The sequence below is a fragment of the Aphelocoma coerulescens genome, chromosome 3 (assembly GCF_041296385.1).
Source record: "Aphelocoma coerulescens isolate FSJ_1873_10779 chromosome 3, UR_Acoe_1.0, whole genome shotgun sequence".
Classification (NCBI taxonomy): Eukaryota; Metazoa; Chordata; class Aves; order Passeriformes; family Corvidae; genus Aphelocoma; species Aphelocoma coerulescens.
In genome coordinates, this window is record NC_091016.1 from 65,480,275 (window position 1) to 65,501,043 (window position 20,769).

Genomic DNA, 20,769 nt, shown 5'->3' on the forward strand with positions numbered 1-20,769 from the left:
ACCTGCAATCAAGGAATGCCCTCTTCCTTCTCCAAATAATGCATGGCCAGACAGGGGGTGGGTTATGTGCCTTCCCGTACTCCAGAGCAGTTAAGAGCATAGCAAAACAAACAACTCTGCTCTAAAGAATGGCTAGACTGGCGTGGAGGGGCCTTGGAAGAAGCCATTTCTCCTGAAATGCTCTACAATGGAGAGCCACATTTCCTCACAACTCTGTGTCCTGCCAGACATGCAAACCTCTGAAACAGTTGGCCATGGTAGTCCATCCCAAAAGATGAGTGCTGGAGAATTTTTAGTGGTTGAGGTTGCTGGGCAGGATTAAAGGTGTGAACCATTCCTGTGAAACCCCATTTCTGATTGTACCTCTCTGCCATATTCTGTGTGTTGGGAACTGCAGATGCAGATTTTACCTTTCTGCAGCTGCACAATTCCCACCCGTTTAACCATCACTTGCTGACAGTGTGAGCAGGAATGGAAGAAAGTGGTCCTCACATTCTCCTTGCTGGCCTGATGTTCAATTTTCTCCCTTGCTCTGGCCCAAGTGCTTGCATCTTCCCGAGGTAAATGAGAAAGTGACTTGAAGCAAGTTAAACCCATTTTTTTTCTTTTCCCTCTAGATTAAATTTAAATAATGCCTACTCTTTTACCCAATTCACCAGGTACCTGTACAAATGCTGCTGCCAGCACAGAGAAGGGGGATGGCTCAGGTGAGGGAATAAGTAACTGTGAGCTGAGCAGAAGAAAAGGGAGAGAAATAAATATCTGTGGCAGCAGCATCTTGCGGTTTGGTAAAGTTTTTGTGAAACTACAGCAAAGTCACCAATGTCATCATGATGTCTGAATGGATAACCTTCATCCTGTCCCCCTTATTTATAGTGCAACATATTCTAGCCATAGTAAATTTTTTTATATACAGCTAAAATTGAGGAAAAAAATGCTTGACTTCAGGTACACAGGTGGAATGAATGGGATTACAGCCCAAAAAATGACTAAGTATGGGTAATTTGACTGGTTTCTGATACTAATAAATTTTGTTTGGGTTTTTTTTTTTTTGTTGTACAAATATTTCTAGAATCACTATCTTAAAAGAAACAAACATTCCATTTGAAACTATCTGGCTTTAATTCCTTTAACTATAGCCATTGCACTTGCTGAAGAAAATACCAATTTACAGCATGACACGGCTATCTATGAAATAATTTAACTGCATCACGCACAGTCAGCAGAAGTTCTGCACTGTAATTTGGAGAAAGAGACTTCATACTGTCACTCTCTGAACTACATATTATGCTTCAAGAATTTTCCTGCCTTCCTATCTATTGTAAAAATTTGGGCAGTTATCCAGTTATGCCAGAGCATCCTTTGTTAACCGCAGAGGGTTGCATTTGACATGAAAAAAAAAAAAGGTGTGGGTTTTGTTTGCATGTCATTTTAATTTTCAAGAGCAGCTATAAACCATAAGTAATATCAATAGCATAAGCAGGTGCACCTACCAGTGATAGTTAAATGGTTCTTCATTGTTTGATTTGACCAAACACTTCAGAAATTGCTTGATTCTACTCAGTGACAGTATACATGGAAAAGGTAGCTATGCAAGAAGCTGCAATAACCACCAACCTTGAGTTCTGGAGCATGAGTTTGAGTTCTGCAGCTTAGTATCCTTTCTATGTGTGGTCGTGTGTAAGCTGTCATGAAGGACACTATTACAGAATAAAAACCTCGGGAGTTTTAACAACCATGTAAATGAAAACTCTCAAAGCTGCTGCTTGAATGCATGTAGAAGAAGCAGCACATCTCTGGTTTGTGCATGGTGCACCCAGGTGGTAAATCAGAGTTTTCCTTTCCCCAGCACTCCTGGCTGTAGCAGGATGCCCTGGGAACATGGAATACAGTGCATGCTGCTCACACCAGGCCATCTCTACCTGCTTCTATTTTAAACCAGGCTCCTCCCCACAGTAATCTGGTAATCTGTTAGTACTTTTTCTAAGGCAAAAGTACTAAACTTATTCTAATTTGTATGTTTGTACTAGCCATTACTGTGGGAAGCTTGTAGTTGTTGTACAAAGATGTGAGCCATTAGAAGGACCCTGGCATTTAAACCTTCCTAAGTAATGTAACTTAGCAATAAATGTTCAACTTCTTTTGAAAACTAGATAATGCATGGTAAACTACTTCCAGCTGCATATTTCAAGTCAATGGGAGGAAAAGAATCTTGGCCTAATAAAACCTAGGAAAAACTGTCAATGAGAAAAGATCTGTGACCAGAAAATAGTCTCAAAGGTTGAAAAGTATTTTATAAATACATACTTATTATTCATTTTATTTACTGAGAATAACTCTTAAGTAGCAAGCCTCTGAGTTACGACATCTAAAAATCTTGGCTCTTACCAGACAGCTTCCTGTCATATTCCATCTATTCCATTAATTTCATTGGTCCAGCATAGACTAAAGAAGTCAAAAAGTGGAAAAGATCAGTTTCCAACTCATGTTTAAGGTGAGTAACCATCCCGCTGTATTTTTAGTACCATGGAAAGAGCTGTGATAGTCTTATGGTAAGGAGCAACCAAGTCTCTACCAAGTGCTACACAAGTTGTGTGGCTTGCTGTTAAAAACACTGATCATAAACAGCCCTTTGAGTCCCGCCAAAGCAGGAAGAATGCGTGTGATTCAACGGCACAGGAGCGTAAATGTGTCCCTGAAATGTGGTCTTCTGGAAACTGCTTTTAACACAAAGGAGCTATTTCTTGGCCAGCTCAGTTGATGGTCACGTGTTTTTGTTGCCATGAGCTGTGAGAACCAGTTGCATCAGACATTGCTGTAGAAATGTGAATGTAATTTATGATGGTCTGTAGTAATTCTGTACATCTCTTATGTCTGTGTTCTTATAGCCACTTGGGCACTGAAGTAGCTGAAATGAGAAAGAGGCAGCAGTCACAAAATGAAGGAACATCAGCTGTGTCTCAAGCACCTGGAAACCAAAGGCCCAACAACACATGTTGCTTTTGTTGGTGCTGTTGCTGCAGCTGTTCATGGTATGTCCTGTAGTATATTTGCTTCCATATCCACCACAGGTAAACAATGACAATGGAAAGCACTGGGAACATGCAAACTTCTGGGAGAGGAGGCACAAGTTAACTTTTTACTTAAAAATTTGATTTAAAAATTCCCTGATTTGGTTGGACATCTTGTGAGGGGGAAGAGGAAAGAATAGTAAATTCAAGCTACATTTACCCTACTTAAGCCATAACTAAATGAGGAAATTGCAGTTGTAAAATTTGTATCTGCAACTGAGAGACTCAATAATGAACATTTTATAGCTTGCATTCAAAACATTTTTTTTCTGCTTTTACTTTTGATAGTGCAGTTCTCTGCATTCAGGAGGATAAAAGGGAGATAGTCATAAGTGTGAATATGTGGTGTCCTGTTATATTACTAATATAAATTCTGTAATCTGAAAACACGAGCCTTAAATTCCACTTTATCTTTTAAATGGAGTGGCATAATTTAGTGGCTGCTTGTCCCTTCCTCAACAGAGTTCACTTGTAAAGTCAAGGATTTAAAGTTAGTTTCAGAAATACCTTTAAGTTCTTAGTGTCTTGAGATGCATCAGGTGTTTATTTCTTATTTTTATGAACACAGTATTGAAATATAAGGTAAATGACATGCAGTACTGTTCAGAGCCTGGAATCATATTAACTAGACAGTTCAGGTTTTTTGGAGTGACCATTCCTCTGTGTATCTGTGTTATTTTCACTTCAATCAGCCCTCTGGCCCTAATCTAAAATCTGAGGCTATTTGCTTCAGTATATTTAAAAATACATACCAGCATGTATGCACTACGTACCAAATGGGACAGGTTTTTTTCCAAGATACTGACACATCCTGGAGGCAGTAGCAGGGTGGACCTGCCTTGGCTGTTACTTCCAGTTTCACCTTTGGAGCAAGGATGAGCCAGAGCTCATGCATTTATCATTAAACTTTGCAGTATGTTCAATCCATATTGCAAAATAGGTGGAATTGTATTAAATAGGAAATAAAGAGAGGGTGTTTTGTCACTTTTCTCTCTGCTCTGGGACAAGGGCACAATATCAACTATACTGTTACAGGCCAGAAATTCATTTATCTCGGTATCCTATTTCAGGAAGTGACCTTTATCAGATACCGCAAGGAAAGGATAAAACAAGTAGACATGCACCTCCTCAACCTACCCAATGTAAAATACCTCACAACTACTGCCAATCTGCAACTTAGGTATTTCCTGGCCCAGAGTTCATTTCCATGTGGTTTATAGACCTTGTTGGAATTTTCTTTCCTTAATTTGCCAAACCGTTTTCTGAAGTGATTTCCTGAACTCATCTAAACTTTTGGCATCCAGGGTTCCCTCTAGCAATAAATTCTACAATGGGCCTGTGCACTCCATGAAGTATTACTATCTTTTATTTGTGTTAACCTTCTAGAAATTAATTTCATTTGATGCTTCCTTGTTCTTATGTGAAGATCAGTGACTAATTGTTCCCAGGATGGTCAAGATTTTACAGAGCTCTCTCATATCTCCCTTCAGCTGTTTTTTTCTTCCACAGTCTTGTCTATTTTAATCTTTGTGAAACAGAAACAGCCCCAGACCATGATTTATCCTTATCTGTCCTACTTACTCACCTACCTTGTGTCTCTCTATGTAATTTTCCTATTCTACTATTTCCTGTCTGAGATGTGTGACTAGATCTACTTTAGATCAAGGTCAAGACATGGGTGCACCATGGTTTGTGTTTGCTCTTGAATTTTGTTACTAATTTCTCTGCTTATTTTTTAACAACCCCAAAGATGATGTTTTCATGGAGTTATCCACCCTGAATACAACATCTCTTTCCTGAATGGAAATAAAGCCCATCACTGTGCATGTACAGCTGGGGTTGGCTTTTGCCTTGCATACTAGAATATGAATAGCCATAAAATATCAGTCTAATTTATCAAGCTTAAAGATAACTAATTGTATTTTTTAAGCATGCCGTAACTCAAGAAATCTCATTTGACAACTGTACCCTGTTTTGAAGCTCTTGTGACCCTTGGAGTGCCTCCAGTCCTTAGAAGGCAATACCTTTATATATGTAAACAGATTATGCATATTAAATCTAAATTAGAGTAATTATTGATTTAAAACAGAGGAGTATCTTCAACTGCTCTAGTAATTTTTTTTCTATCTTTCTGGGTTTTTCAGGGCTTGAGGTTGGGGCTTTTTTGGTTTTTTCTTTGCAAAATAGGTTAGACTGAGCATGGAGAAATCCTGTTAGTTAGTTTTCAAGATTAAGTCAAATAAGTGATCAAAGGAATAGTTACATCACTCATGTTTGCTAAAATCAAGAAGACAGAAAGGTGATGTATTAAGTATTTTCCAGCTGTATCTTATATGATTCTGTAGTGGAAATTCCATTAGAGGAGAGATGGGACAAAACTTTGAAAAAGCAGTATGAAATGTTTCAGAATCTCAATTAAAATGAAGTAACTGATTGTGGTGCCAAATGTGTTTTATAAATCAGAACTGTCCAGGAGGAGTACAGATTACTGTTCTTGACTCAGTTGTCTACACTAAAAAATTACCCAAAAAAAAAATTAAAAAGTAACTAACTTTATTATTCTCTCATATGCAGGGGATTCTAGCTAATTAATTCTCTAGGATAATCCTCTGTAAGAGAAAATCCTAATCAGCAATTGTAACAGGTTCTCTGGACCTAACGTAATTACATGCTTTCCCTAGTTCCACAGGTCTTTATGTCTGAGTAACATGAATTTCTCAAGAGATACCTTTCTGGAAATGTTGCTGGATTCATTAATGGGAAAGGCAATGTTCTATCAAGATTTGAATTTTCTTCAGTTTTTCCACCTGTGTGTGACTGATGATAGCTCTTACATCACTAACCTCTTATTGCCTCAACTTCTTCACCATTCACAGAAATGGAGGGAGTATGTGCAGATTTTAGTAAAATATTTTCCTTTTTTCCTGTTCAAACAGTTAGTTCAATAGTTCATATATCCAAATAAATCATTAGAATTCTGAAAATACCTTTTTTGAATCATGTGATGCTTGTTTTCTTCTGTTCTACCACATGTTAAAATCAGAATAGGCATTAAGTCTTCTGTTTGCACAACAGCATAGGCAAATATTCACACCTTTGTTTGGGGAAACAGCAAACTTCTTGCCTAATAGAGACTTGTTAACAGCAAAAAATTAGATTGAAAAACTATGCGGTACATCTTATTCCAAACCTTTTTTTGTTTTTCTCTAATATGTCTTTCTTAAAGGTAACAACTCTTTAGAGGTTTTCTCTATTGTTATGGGGTAATCCTTGTAGGTAACTCAGCCCCAAGCAGATGCTTACTCACTCCTCACCAGCAGGATGGAGAAGAGAATCAGAAAAGTGAAAGAGACAAAACTCTTTCATTGAGATAAAGAGTTTAATTGATAAAGCAAAGCTGTGTGCACAAGTAAAACAAAACAAAAAATTCATTCACAGCTTCCCATCAGTTCAGCCATCTCCAGGAAAGCCAGGCTCCATCACATGTTACAGTGACTTGGGGAAACAGACGCTGTAACACTCAAACTCCATTCTTCCTTTTTTTCTTCTGCAACTTTTATTGCTGATCACAATGTCATATGGTACGGAATATCCCTTTGGTGAGTTGTGGTCAGCTGTCCCAACTGTGTCCCCTCACACTTCTTGTGCACCCCCATCCTGCTCACTGCCAAGGCAATGTGAGAAACAGAAATCCTTGATGCTGTGCAGTGACTGCTCAGCAGCAGCTATAACATTAATGGGTTATCAACACTGTTTTGGTCAAAAATCCAAAACATAGCACCATAAGGATTCCTGTGAAGAAAATTAACTCCATCCCAGCCAGACTCAGTACATCTATTGGCACTGATAATCGTCAGGACAGTAAATTGCTCAGTTTACAGGAACAAAGCAAGACTTATTACCAAGCTTTGTTCAGATTGGAAAAGAATGGAGATAAACAGGATTATTAAAATGGCTATTTTTATTTTAATATGTATGCTCACGATGTTGCCCAAGTAGTTTAAGCTCTTAACTTGTTTCTGAGTACAAGTAGTGAAGGAAACAGTCCGCCTCAGTGGAAAAAAATAAAGTGCTTCTGAAGTTCCCAACAGGAAAAGCTTGTCCCCTTACAGTAGAAGTAGATGATACATCCCTGTGAAGACCTTCTGTAGACCTTCCTCTCTTCACTGACCAGACATAGACCTCAGGCACTCATTTCAGGAACACTGCCTAACTAAAGCAGCTAACAGATAAGTACCAGTCACGTACCTACGGCTCTGTAACTAAATCACCCCATGTCTTAAGCTTCTGCATAGCTCCATTCCAATAGAGGTCAGAAGAATGTGCTTCCTTATGAGGTGTAATTTCAATGACTTGGGTAGCCTGAGACTTGCAAAATTTGCAGCAAGTCTTCTAACATCACAGTCCATAATTTCCTCAATTACGCTTTCTCCAGAGAGTTGCCCGTTTAGTACTTAAAGCCATGACTTTATAGTTTTGTTCCCAGCTTGGTGAGGTAAGAGGAGTAAGCCTGCTATTTCACCTCCCCAACCTTATTTACCAATCCATTACTCCAGCTTCCTGAGCAGACATGAAACCAGTTGCTCTCTTGCAAACACTTGCAAATGGCCTTCTTCAAAAAACTCTTCAGGCACTAGCACAGGGAGGTTGGCTTTTCTGCCAATTTTTTTTTGCTTCCTCCTTTGTCTCCCACCTAGAGCAGGAGTCATATCTTTTTATCCCCTCTTCCTTTCACAAGGTGCTCAGTGAATTTGAAAACTCTGATGCCTGATAATCTGTCTCCTTTTACTGTACACAGAAGGCTCAGAAGGCATCTGACATCTACCCTGCAAGAGACCTTAGCAGTACAGCAGTCTGGGGGACATGAAAAGGCTTCCAGGGGATAAGTGAAGATGATTGCTTAGCTTCACTTGTAGCTCGATTGAAGGGAGTGAGCTGAAAGGCCTTTACCCGAAAAGGTAACCACTGGAACTGCTGAAGACTTGTGGAAGAGTTTCCCACACACAAGAGATGCCAGGGAAGATAGGGTATTTGCCATCTTGGCAGTAAGCAAGAGTTGCTCTTGGCAAGAAACCTCTCTCTTCGGTTCTTATAACGTGTCTCTGACTGCTGTGAGTTGCTCTGAAACTTCTTCCTGATGACGTTGCTGCACAAATATTTTTCTTTATTACAGGGAACATTTTCCTTGCAAGAGTTTAGCGGTTAACTTGAGCTTACAAGAAAATATTTCTGTCATTTGTGCTGTGAATATGAAATGGCAGCAACAGTTCTAAGAACAACTGTAAATTGCATTAATATTTGTTCTCTATAGGGTTGAGTGTTATCCTCCTCCTAACAAACAGTGTGCTCTAAATTAAAAAAAAAAAAACAACAAAAACCCCACTTTTTTTTTTTTTTTGCACTTCCCACCGCTCTAGTATTTTGAGAGGAATAACATTTTCCTGGCATATTCAATGTTATTTTGCTATCAAAAAGTAGTGTCAAGGCTTTGCATGAGTCTATACAAGATAATCTCTGGGGACTACAGTCATGGCTACTTTATTTTATTTAACTATGGTAGAAAGTTTGAAGGACAGAGAAGCAAAGAACACAAAAACAATTTAATGCAATTAATTACAGCCACATGTTCATAAGTATGTCAAAAACAAAACCCATATCCCTCTTCCAGTGCCTGTCTGCAGCACAACTTTTAGACTAGGAGCAGACTAGAGGTGGGCTGGCACAGAAAAGTCACCCAGGCTCCAGGATTTTGGTAAAGCTTCTGGCAAGGAAAGAAAATCTTTATCGTTGAAACAAAAGCACTGATATTGAAGAATATATTTTTGCTTTAGATTTTATTTTTAATTCTTCTTTTCCCCCCTGAACACATAGGACAACATGTCTGAAACAAATGTACTCAATTCTCTGTGTTTACCTTTTCAAAACATCACACCTGTGAAAAAGCAAATATGGAAAAATGCATCAGGAGTTACTTTAGTGCAGAATACAGAAGTGCAGGCTACTGTTCTCTATTTTACTGAAATAGAAGGCGATATTTTTAAAAATATTTAATGGGAAAAGATGTTCCAATCTGAGCCTTTTCATACTTTAAAATATCACAAAATATTACATTTTTACCACTTGCTATTGCAGAGGTCAGATGAAAACATTCTGTCTCTTTCCTGGAGAATAATTTATTCTGAGGGAAAGTAGGCTTAACCTAGCACAGGAGCTCATGCTTTGTGCAGCTATGGGACAGTATCATCTGATCAGGAGAGTGTGATGTGCAGCACTGGTGCTTTCTTAAGAAAGTAGCATCAGTTCTTTGATGGGTAGTATTTAAAGCTGGATAAAATCCATTATCTGACTTGTCACACAACCTACTGAATATGGTATTCATGAAAATCAGTCTTAAATCACCTTGTCTTTAAATCCACATATCCTCAGTTCTGAGGCCATGAGAGAAAGCTGGCAGACATTCCTGTTGTTGCTGGAATGCACCATGGGGTGAGTGTGGACTGATGATTTAAATACCTAGTCCTCAGAAAAGGACCTCTCAAGGTTTCCTGAGATACTTAAAATAAAAGAATTAAATTCTCAGCATTTGGAAAAATAAGCAGAAGACACACTAAAAATAAATTGCTTGTCAAGTATTTACTTTTTCTTACTTTTGTAAGTTAACAGTACTTACTAAATAATACAGAAGTAAATAATTTCTTTTCCCTTTAAAGCAAAAGAAAAGGATGATCTCTAAACCGAAAAAAAAAAAACCAGAGCAGGGAAGCATGCCTTCCTAATAGGTATGAAATTTAATAAGCTCTTTCTCCTTTAGAGTTAAGATAGGGGAAGCGATTTTGCTGGAAATTTATGGAAGTTTAGGTCCTCAGGGCAGGCTGGGGACAGGTGGCTCTGTTCATGCTTGTTTACACAACTCTCCTAGGACAACACAGCCTGACTTGCCAACCTCTGGGCTTGTGCCCTTCTGTGACACTGGGCCAGATTGTCAGTGTTAGCCTAATAATTCCTGGAAGTCTGCTCTCTCCTTGAGCCAGACCACCCCTTTACCTCATATGTGATTCAGTACACAGCTTATCCCAAAGCTCCAGAGCTGGCAAGTAAAGGCAGCTTTGGGATAAGCATCCCTATGAAGCAGATGTGAAATGCTACCTTTTCAAAAGAGCAGGGCACATTTCTTTGCCACAAGGTGTAAAGGTAGGGGAGCTCACAGATATGCTAACTTCTCCTAGCTACTAGTCCATAAATTTTCCTGTGTCTGCTTCTAAAGAGTAAGATGTGAATGCAGGAAAACCAGATGTTAGTGGCAAACCAAAAGGACTTTAGAAATAAAATTTACAGAAAAAAAAATATGAATGTAAAAAAACCTAATGAAAGCCTGAAGTTAACCTACTGAATATCACGAGAACCTGCCTGGGTCACTGTGGAGCTCTCTTCTAAATTAATCAAATATACCTCACCTCCCCTCATCAAAAAGCAGCTAATCCCTTAATCCAAGCTCATGCACCACCTTTTTTCTTCTTCCTTTCTTCTTCTCAGCCTCCTGCCACTTACCTCCAAATTCCTGTGGGAGAACAAGCTCTTGCACAGCCTTGGAATAAGGGCAGGTACAGTGAGCCACCAGCTCCCAGAGCAGAAAGGGGTTTCCACAGGAAATTTGCCAAGTAGATTTGATGCAGGCTATTGCTTTGTGGGACATGCAAAGCAAATTAAAATCATGTTCTTCTCTAGGAGAAAGCTGTGAGCTACACACTGCATTTATTTTGGCAAGTGGTGCAAAGGGGTGATCACTAAGGTGCTGCCAGTCAACCGTGAAATCATGGTGGAAGCACAAAGATACACAAGATGTTACACAGATGTTCAGCATATATAAATAATTCTAAATTAATTTCCAACCAAGAACCCTGGTTTGAAAATATTTTAATACTGTAAACTGAGTCCAAGTCCATGCAAACTGATAAATGTTTCTATTTTCAAATGTATGAGGTAAACTTTTTTCTCCCCATAAAAAAATAATAAAAACACAAGGCTAATGTGAAGAGTGGAGCAACAGCTTCTTATGCAGCTGCTCTGTTAACTTTCATCACAAGCTAGTGGTAGAATCCTCACTAACATCAAAACCAGACCTGGGCTCTCTGTGCCAAGCTTTCCTAGTATCAGGATTTTATTCTTAATAATTTAAACTTTGAAAGTTCATTTCATTTTGAGGAACAGATGGAGGCTCATGTGTTTACTGACATTTTTCCCCATCTGTGATAATGCAAGCAGGTTAGAGAATGAGTAGATTATAAACATAATAGATTAGCAAATTTTAAATAAATGTTTCTGAAGATTCACAAATGAAATGCAGATTCCTTTGTGTGTAGTACTACTAAGATACAAACCTCTGATCAGTCTAACTGCAGAAAATAGTCCTATTTCAAGCAAGCATTTCTGTAAAGAAAATTACAGTAAAAAAATTAGAACTACAATCCTTCTAAATTGAAGAATAAATACATGCTCAGAGGGGATTTGGGATTACACAAGGCTCATTCTAATTCAGTGCTGCAAAAGATACCAACAGTAGCTCCTTAGAAGGAGAGAGCAGACTAAATCTAGTTAACTGTAGAAAATGATCTTGATTCTGTCCTGGCACAGCACACAAGAGTGTATTCAGGGACAGCTGCTCTTGAGGAGACTAGAGGGAGAGAAAGCAGTGGCAGAATCACTTCCACTGGTGAAAAGCAGCTTGGTGTCTCCTCTGAGGCTGTTTAAGAGATGGATTGTTTCAGAGCATCAGCATCTTGGCTCTCCCTCACCCTTCATACCAATTTCCCACCTGCCTGCACCAAAATGCTATTCAGCTTGCTGTCTGTGGAACTGTGGCTGTAGGAAGATTCGTAATGTCATGACAGATTTTCTGTCACCAGAGCACAGCTTGACTGTTGCTGTGGAGAAAAGAAAAAAAAATAAGAAGTCATGAGTGCTGAGAATGCCCAAGTGCAGCTTATGCTGTGATTTTCAGGTATTAGGATTTTGGAGCCTTTGAAATCTCCCCTGACATGGTTTGGGCTGTTTTTGGTTTTCTTATGACAAATTTGCAATTAGATATTTACACAAAGATGCATTAACTCAGAAATCCGTTGAAAACCACAGAAATGGAGAAGTACGTGAAAAGTCACAATGGGTCTGAGATCAAAATATAAGCTGAAGTAAGGCATGTTGATAGATGGTGACATTTTAAAGGTGCCAAAGCTCCCTTGCAAACCCTCTGAACTTTATTCATTGTGGAATAATAAAAACTTTGCTATTCAACATGCAAAAACAATAACAAAACACCCTTATCCAAATTAAGCACACTGACAGTGTCTATACCAGCAAACTAAGCAGGGCCAGAGTCTAACATGGGCTGCAGCTAGCATGTACAGTAAATTGTTGGCAAGTATTAACTCCCTGGCAGAGATTTGGCCAATGCCAAAGTGCAGTCTCAGTCAATGGCCTGTGGCAGGTGCAAAAACCCTGTTTTGGGTATGGGTTTTAGTGGACTGGAGCTATGTGGTGCCAGTCAACCTCCAGACACTCCCAGACTATTTTATCTGCAAGAATAAATGCAGCCTGTAGTTCCAAACCAAAAGAGAAAAAAATAGGCTACTAAAATCTGTCAGCAGCAGAATTTCCATCTCACATAGGTTTATTTTTTAACCATGTATAATTCCAAATCGCTTTAAAATGTCAGTTAAAATAGGAATAAATGTCTAGCGCTTTAAAGAGAAAAAATGAGAATATTTCATGGAAATGAGTCTGGACCCCCAGTAAGTAGCACTTATTAGATGGAGATCCTCTCACTGGAAAAGTGGGTCAGACATTCATTATGTGAGTCAGAAAGGCAAAGGAGATATGAGTCTTGTCTAGTCATCCTTAATAATTCCATAGCACATATATTTGTCTAGATGGCAGCTCCGGTTCTTCTGAAATACCTGGGTGAGGGCCTGATACTGGCAGATGCTGAGTACCCATTGTGGAGGAATAGGTAATTTCAGTTCTTGTTGACATCCATGCTGAAAGTGCTTCCCAGCTGAGGGCTTTTTCTAACAAAATTTGGAAACCAGCACCAACACAACAGATGTCTGTAATATACACAGACTGGCATGGAGGGTCTCAATCCTGTTTGTTCTCTGGAAGAATGTTAAGTGGGAGATTCCCCCATCTTACTTGACTGTGATGTGGATAAGCTTAAACTAGTTTAGTCCGGGCTAATTCCACAAAATATGGTGTCCATAAACATCCAAGTAGGAACTGTGCTTTGAAATTTCCTAAAGCTCTCTTTAACTGGATTACTTTGCAACACCTTATAAAAAGAAAAATGTGAGTTTAGTGTGAATGTTTCCAGGCATTTCTTCCCATTTCGAAACTACATCTAAATCTGTGGAATCTATCTACATTACCGAAGTAGTGACTATATTCAAGCTCAATTCGTTACTGTTGCTCCTACTTTGGTATCTGAAAACCAAGAATAATAAAGAAAAAGCCACAACAGAAACTGAGACTAGGCTCATTTATCAGAATTAATTGAGACCATTAGGCTTTCTTGCTAGTGATTTGGAGGGCTTTTATTCATCTAGCTACCCTTTCAAGGGATACAATTTCCATTTCTTTGAATACTACAGAACTGTCACTTTTAATTGTCTCAAATATATGAAGGAATTGTTTGCAAAACAGCTGTAGCCAGGAGTAAGGACACTGCAGATTGTCTAGTAATTAAATGTGTCCATCATACAAGATCGAATATGAATGGTAATATTATTCTGAAGGAAGGAATGAAGCTGACAGCCAGACTAGCTATCTGTTGGGTGACCTGAAAAGAGAAATACATCCTTGAGTTGAATGTTGCCTAAAGCAGAAGCCATTCTAAAGTAATGGAAGAAAGCCAGAATAACTCCACTAGAAATCATTGGTAAGAAAACTTTGGCAAGTCTTGGGTTTCCTACCTGAACAGAAATTACATTCCACATATGACAACAAAAATCTCAAAAAAGTATCCTAGAAAGGACTAAAAGTTTACAAAAGTTGTAATTACTCCTGTTGTGGCTATCATTATGTAAAAGTAATATAATCTCTCTAAGGTAAAATCCAGCAGAAAGTATATTCTCTTACAGATTTTCAGAAGATCAGAAATATTGTGAGTAAAAAAGAGTATAGGAAAGTCAGATTGCTTTAAATCACTAGTTCTTTCCTCTCTTGCACAGTTACAAATTTTGCTCATGGCTAGTTTAAGTTTGAGGGAGATATTGTCCTTTATTTCAGAAGTTCAAGTACACTGCACACTGGTAGTTTCCATCTGCCTTTGAGCTCCTGCTGAGCTGCAATATCTGGAGGTAGGTAGGTTAAATCAGTCACACAAGAGCAGAGGAAGAAAAACAACACGTTCAGCAAGGCCGTCCATTAAAAGGGCCAGTCTTCTTTCACATAACATTTAACCTGCACTGACCTTGAGAACCAGTTCTCACCTTCACTCTGAAGTCATCCTGAAATGTAAATGTAATTGCATTTTTTTTAAGTAGACCCCAAAAATATTCCTCAATTGTAGTCTCATTTTAAATATGTTGTTCGTGGCACTACTGGCCACACCTGCAGCACTGTGTCCAGTTCTGGGCTCTTCACTGCAAGAGCCCTGTATATACTAGTGTCCAGCAGAGGGCCTCTAAAATGATTGAGGAGCTGGAGCACCTCGTGTGAGGAAAGGCTGAGAGACCTGACATGGTTCCACCTAGAGGAGAGAAGGCTCCGAAGGACCTTAGCTATGTGTATAAATACCTGAAGTGAGTGAACAAAGATGATGGAGCCAGGGTGTTTTCGGTGGTGCCCAGTGAGAGGACACCAGAGTCAAGGAAAACAAGCTGCAACACAGGAGGTTCCCTCTCAACATCAGGAAACACTGAATTCAGTGCACTGAACTCAGTTTTAAGACTGAAACTCAGATCTTAAATGTTTGCAAAACATTTCTGGGCCTTTTGGGGACTATTTTAGGAGAAGGTCCCTTTCATCAAGGGTTTTCCAGGAGGTTAGTTTTTCCATTAATAATACACTTCTGAATATTTTCTAAAAGACAAAAGAATCAATATAAAAATTACTTCAAAGATCACACTGCAAATATCAATCTATAATGTAAGATGTATTAACACGTGGATTTTTAATTCTACAAGGCTTTGCTTTCATATTTTTTCATGGGGTCCAAAAGGAAAATGTAGTTTGGACAAATTTGCCAATTTGTCTGCCAAACATATTCTAATTTCAACTTTGATGGAAAATACAGCAGGAAAATATAGCTTGTGGCTTTAGAAAGAGATTGTTAATCTGACTGTCCTTTATGAAGAGAAAAGGTTACCAGATTTTAGATCTATTCCATTTTAAAACATTAAATATACAGGAAAGGGAAGAGAGTGAAACACTGCAGATTTGCTAAAACGTTTTAAGTACTTGCTTTACCGAGCACATCCCTCTATGACTTACTTTAATTTAGCACTCATATCTCAGTAAGGATGATCTACCTTCAAGGGGCTATGTGGGATGCAATTTAATAACCTTATATAATGATCTTACATAAACTCCAAAATCTTGGCCAAGACTTCCCATTAACAAAGAGATGATTATACTCTTAAGCAGTAGATCATTTGGGTTCAATTCTGCTTCTACTCAAGCTGAGGAATAGCTTAATACTTAATACTATCAGGACAGAGCTAAACGTCTTAACTGACTAGACCTTGATAGCCTGAAGTGTTCCAGATATCTTAAACTGTGATTTCTACCAATCTCCTTTTTTTTTTATGGTTTGTAGTTGAATCTGTATTGACTTTTGACCAATTAGGCTGAATGCTGCACAATAGTAAGAAAACACAGCAACTGAAAACCAGTAAGAAATTGAACCCCCTCTCCCCCACATTCAAAGATACAATCTCAAATGAACTGAGAAGTTTCTTATTTCTCATGGGAAAGTTCACAGCTCTCAACATAGATGATCTGGCCTTATCATAAGCCTTTGAACAAAAGATCTCACAGAACTTAGTCCAGGTTTTCACAAGGAAGAAAAATAGGACCCTATTCATCTGTAGTATTTTGAAGTGTATTTCCTTCTGAAATCTTAAATATCTCACAGGGCTGAAAGCTATCCCTTCACACAGAAGAGTTGAAATAGCACTGCAGCACTAAAGAACAAACACAGGAGAATGGGCAGTGATTCTTCCAGTCACCCTGGATTGCTGCTACAGCACTGATGTCAGAAGTTAGACAGTGAATGGGCCAAGATACCCATGTGTCGGCACGAGGGGTTTTGACTACATCTCTACTCCTGTGTCCACACACTCCACAGCCATACCATCAATGCTACCCTTCTAGAAATCTCAAGACTGTTTTAGTGAAGCAAGGATATTTCAAATACAAAAGAAAAATGCAGGTTTTGCTGTGCTTTGGGATTTTACTGCTGTAAGGCATTGTTCTTCACACTTCTCTGCACAGCTCTTAGTATAAACATGATTCTGAGTGAAAAATGGAGATGTTTGCAGGACTCTGAGAGATGAGGCTCTAGTAAATACTCTGTGTATCATGAAGTTAAGAGTTATAGCTGCTGAATTTCCTGATGAGCTGTTTTCTTAACAGAAAATCTCTTTTCTTGTTATCAGAAAGCCTACTGGAAATCTGCTATTACAGAATGTAATTTTTCTAAAGAGCTTCTTAAATTTAAGCATAATATTTCATTTAGATTTGTTCTTTTATTACATTAACTAGAATTACTCACAGAAGAGTAGTTAGAATTATGGTAACTAACAATTAATAAAACCAAGACAACTGATTATTTAATTTTAAATTGTAACAATAATTATTTTTAAAACAATCAAAAGCAATTATGAAATGTCATTAAACTTTTCCACAAACACTATTTTGTTAGAAATCCAATTCAGAAGTAAACTAATTTTAACTGTCAAATCTGTGCAAAACACAAACTCAGTTCCAGTCAGCTGCATTCTCCATAAAACCCTGGTGGAATGGCCTGTGAAACAGCTTCTGCATCCATCCTGGTTAGCAAAATTCAGACCTGAAAATTTACACCTTATGCTCCTGCTTGGCCCACAGGATTTATGGTGTGCAGAAATGTGCACATGGGAGCCAGAAGTTTGCCTGCATTTAATATTACCAGATCCTGAGTAGAGGATCCTAAGCTTTTTTGTTGAAAGCACATTCACAGCACATAGAAGTGCCCAACCATCTGTTACAGACTGTTTCTCAGCTGTATGCTCTTCAAACAGATTAAAAAAGGGGACAAATATGAACTACAATACTACACACACTACAACAAAACAAACTGAATCAAGGGGGAAAATAAAACCAAGAAAAATTGGAAAGGAAAAAATTGTATGTTTCCTAGCCATTGGAAGAGACAAAGCATTGGAAGAGAAAAATCACTTATTTCACTTTATCTTACTTTTTGTGACCTATGAGAAAAAAAAAAAAAAAAAACAGGCCGGTTTTTACTGCAGTTTTTTTAGTTACAAGCTAAAACAATGAGACCACACTGTAAGCTGAACAAAGAGCTGGGAGGTTTGTGACTCTGCATTCTATCCCTCACCTGATGCTTTGAAATATCGGAGGAGTTTTTGCTACAAAATCTCCAGGATGGTTACCTTGCAAATAGTTGCATTCTTAAAAAAGAAAAGTTTGGAGTTTTTAGTTACATGAGGTAAGACTCACAGAATCAGATGTCAATTTTATAAATTCAATTTGCAAACACATATTTTTTTCCACTCTAAAACAGCTGAGTCCAAGCTGGAGTCTATGCTTGTTTGTTTTTTTCTTTTAAAAACAATTTGGATTATATATGCCTCTTGCACCATCTTATCACCTAAGGCAAATATAACTCTGGCACTCAGAAAAGTTAGCACCACAGGTACCTGGACTTTTTGAAAGGAGTTTATAGTTTCAGTGGACACTGCCAAGTAGGCTGATTATAGCCTTATGGTAATTGTTGGCTTTCCCCCAACAGACTGCTTTCCTATGTCAGTCTGCTAAACACAATCTCATCATTTAGTTTTAAGCACAAGACAATTGTTTTACTCAGAGTAGGATGTAGCTATTTTTCATTAAATTTCTAACTTGTTTTCAATATAAAATTTTACATCCTACATTTCTTTACTGAATTCAGTGAAGAGCTGTAAATCATTATCTTGTTCAAGAACTAGGATTGACACTAATGACAAAAAAAACCTTCAAATTTTTTTGATGTTTCTTATTTGTAAAAAATTGTTATGTTCTTCTGACTGAATTAAGACCAGTTTAAGCAAGTTATTCCATAGGCTTTTGACCACCATTCCCCTTCAAAGTCTCTCACAGACTACCAAGGCAGACATGGGAATAACAAGTTTACTACACATCACTTATGTTTGCCTTGCAGACCTCCAGGCATCCATGCAAGCCTCCACTCTAGAATTCATTTATTACCACAGATTTGGCTGACATTTTGGAAATACTGTTATTATTAGAAGAGTTTTAGAGTTTTAGTCTGTCTTGCTATTCTTACAAGGACATAAACTCAGAGGTCAGATAAGAGATGGATTCCCTTTCTCTCTAATACAGCCAGGGGCCTGAAGGATATATTCCAAGTTTATCTGAGCCTATGAAAATGTCTAGTACAAGGCATCACCTCTTCATAAAAATAATTATTATAGGTCCAGTTCTTCTCAGAATAGCCATTCTGGATATTATTCACTTACTATAACAAAGAAGTGAATTCTTTTCCTAACTTTAATAGAAGCAAGTTTTTTACCCTTTACTCAGCTTACAAAAAACAAGTTATCCTTGGATAATATTGTTCATGTAACATTTCATTCTCATTGATGCCTATTTTTATGGCATTAAAAGGGAGATAGAAGACAGTGATTTGAGATTAATCTAGCTGTATTATTCTTTATGAATGGATCACAATAATATTGCAGTTATTTTTCATTATTATTGATTTGCACAGTGCAGCAAAATCATCATTTGTCTCTGTGCATAAACAAACACAGTCCTGACTAGTATTCAATGACATCAAGGATAAATATTCTAGCTGCCAGGAAAAAATGAGGTGATAAATTGATTTTGAGTCATAAGTTAAATCAGGTTTCATAGAAGAAATTGATGAATCCCAGTATAGTTGTCTTTTCCATTATAATACAGCATATGGGATATAGGGACCACATCTATCTCTGACATCTAACAAAGCATGCCTCGGCATTTAGGAGTGAGCTTCTGAATAGAATTTGCAAACAATTGATTTTTCAGTCACTGACTGTTGAACCACAGTATTGAAGGCAGTCTGATCAGATTGAACTACAATCAAAAACGAAAAAGATTCTATCATGCAGTTTTTTGCATCTGAATTAAAACCAGAAAAAATATATTTGTATTCATATAACATGTTTTAAGCCAGACACTTGTAATAAAAGCAAAGGTATCAGAGAGCATGGAGATCATTAGGAGCACACCCATTTTGAATGGAAGAGTGAAGGTATGTACCCAGCTGGAGAAAGATTGAGACAAAGAGGGGCACCAACACTAAGAGTTTTAAAAACCACCTTCCCCTCATTTCAGGAAAATGCACTAAACATGTGTTCTTGTTTGCATGTGCAGTAATTTGTTTGTTTAAAGGCTTCTCCTCTTCCAAACAGAAAAGAAAAGATATTTCCTATCTGAATCTATTTGGTAAATTCAACTTGTGTTTTTCAAGACTTCTGGGGAATGGTCATTTTACATCATCTACCACTGTAATTTTAAAATCAAAATTCAATCTTGATCTCTTGAGGTCTTCTGTGGGAAGAGAGATGTGGTGGGTTTTTTAAGAAAGTTAAAAATATTATGTCTCTTGATCTGATGATAATAAAAATTTCTAGGAGTAGGATAGGGAGAAGTGCAGTGCCAGTGAGATACATTCTTTCAATCAAAGGGTTGATCAGTGAAGGAAACCTTCAGAACATCTGTTATCCAGAAAATCTTATCTGAATATTGATTTTCATCTGAAAACAAAATTCTTCTTTTAGATTATGTATGAACAGTTGACTTAATGTGACCTTTGGCCTAGAATAAGGAAGATTTTTCTGTTACTGTTGTGGCTTGAGGGCTCATGGCCCTACTGTGTAAGATAAACTGGTCCAGCCTAAAATGCAGTCACTGCCCAACAGAGACTACAAACTTCATCTACAAAGTAGAAACTGAGCACAGATCTCCTGAATGGCCAACCCAATAGCCTACCAAACTAGTTCACAGTGTCCCAGTTTGATTTCTGCTCCTTATCTGCATGTCAGCACAAAAAACACCACTAAGGCAAGAGGTTGTAATAGTACATTCTCTTCAGTGCCAGACATAATTGCAAGATACTGTGATGATATACTGCATATAATGCACGTAACAGAGAAAATACCTAAATGAGTAATAGCTGGTATCAGCCATGCATGGGCAGAACATTAATCCTGGCACCATTCACAATGCTTTCTTGACATAGTGATAACAGTAATTTCAATGATTCGCCAGATTTAGGCTACTGGTCCTTGAGAACCTGACTCTTGGGAAGCAATTAAATACCATTTGTTTACAGAGAATGAAAGATCAGGTCCAAGCTCTAAATTACCTTCAGTTTTTTAATGGCAGTAGAAGGTAAGTGCATCAGTAGGGATTCAGCTTACAAAAAGGCTAAAACCAT

The 20,769-nt window shown here is 37.9% G+C and overlaps 1 protein-coding gene across 2 annotated transcripts in view; it reads left to right on the top strand.

Annotated features, from left to right (window-relative positions):
• Positions 1-20,769, top strand: part of RGS17 (regulator of G protein signaling 17) — a 68,908-nt gene that overhangs the window by 38,836 nt on the left and 9,303 nt on the right. For both annotated transcript variants that reach the window (XM_069008550.1, XM_069008549.1), the window contains exon 2: positions 2,889-3,032. In XM_069008550.1, coding sequence (XP_068864651.1) covers positions 2,914-3,032 — 119 coding nt within the window. In that variant the 5' untranslated portion in view covers positions 2,889-2,913. The remainder of the gene's footprint in view (positions 1-2,888; positions 3,033-20,769) is intronic.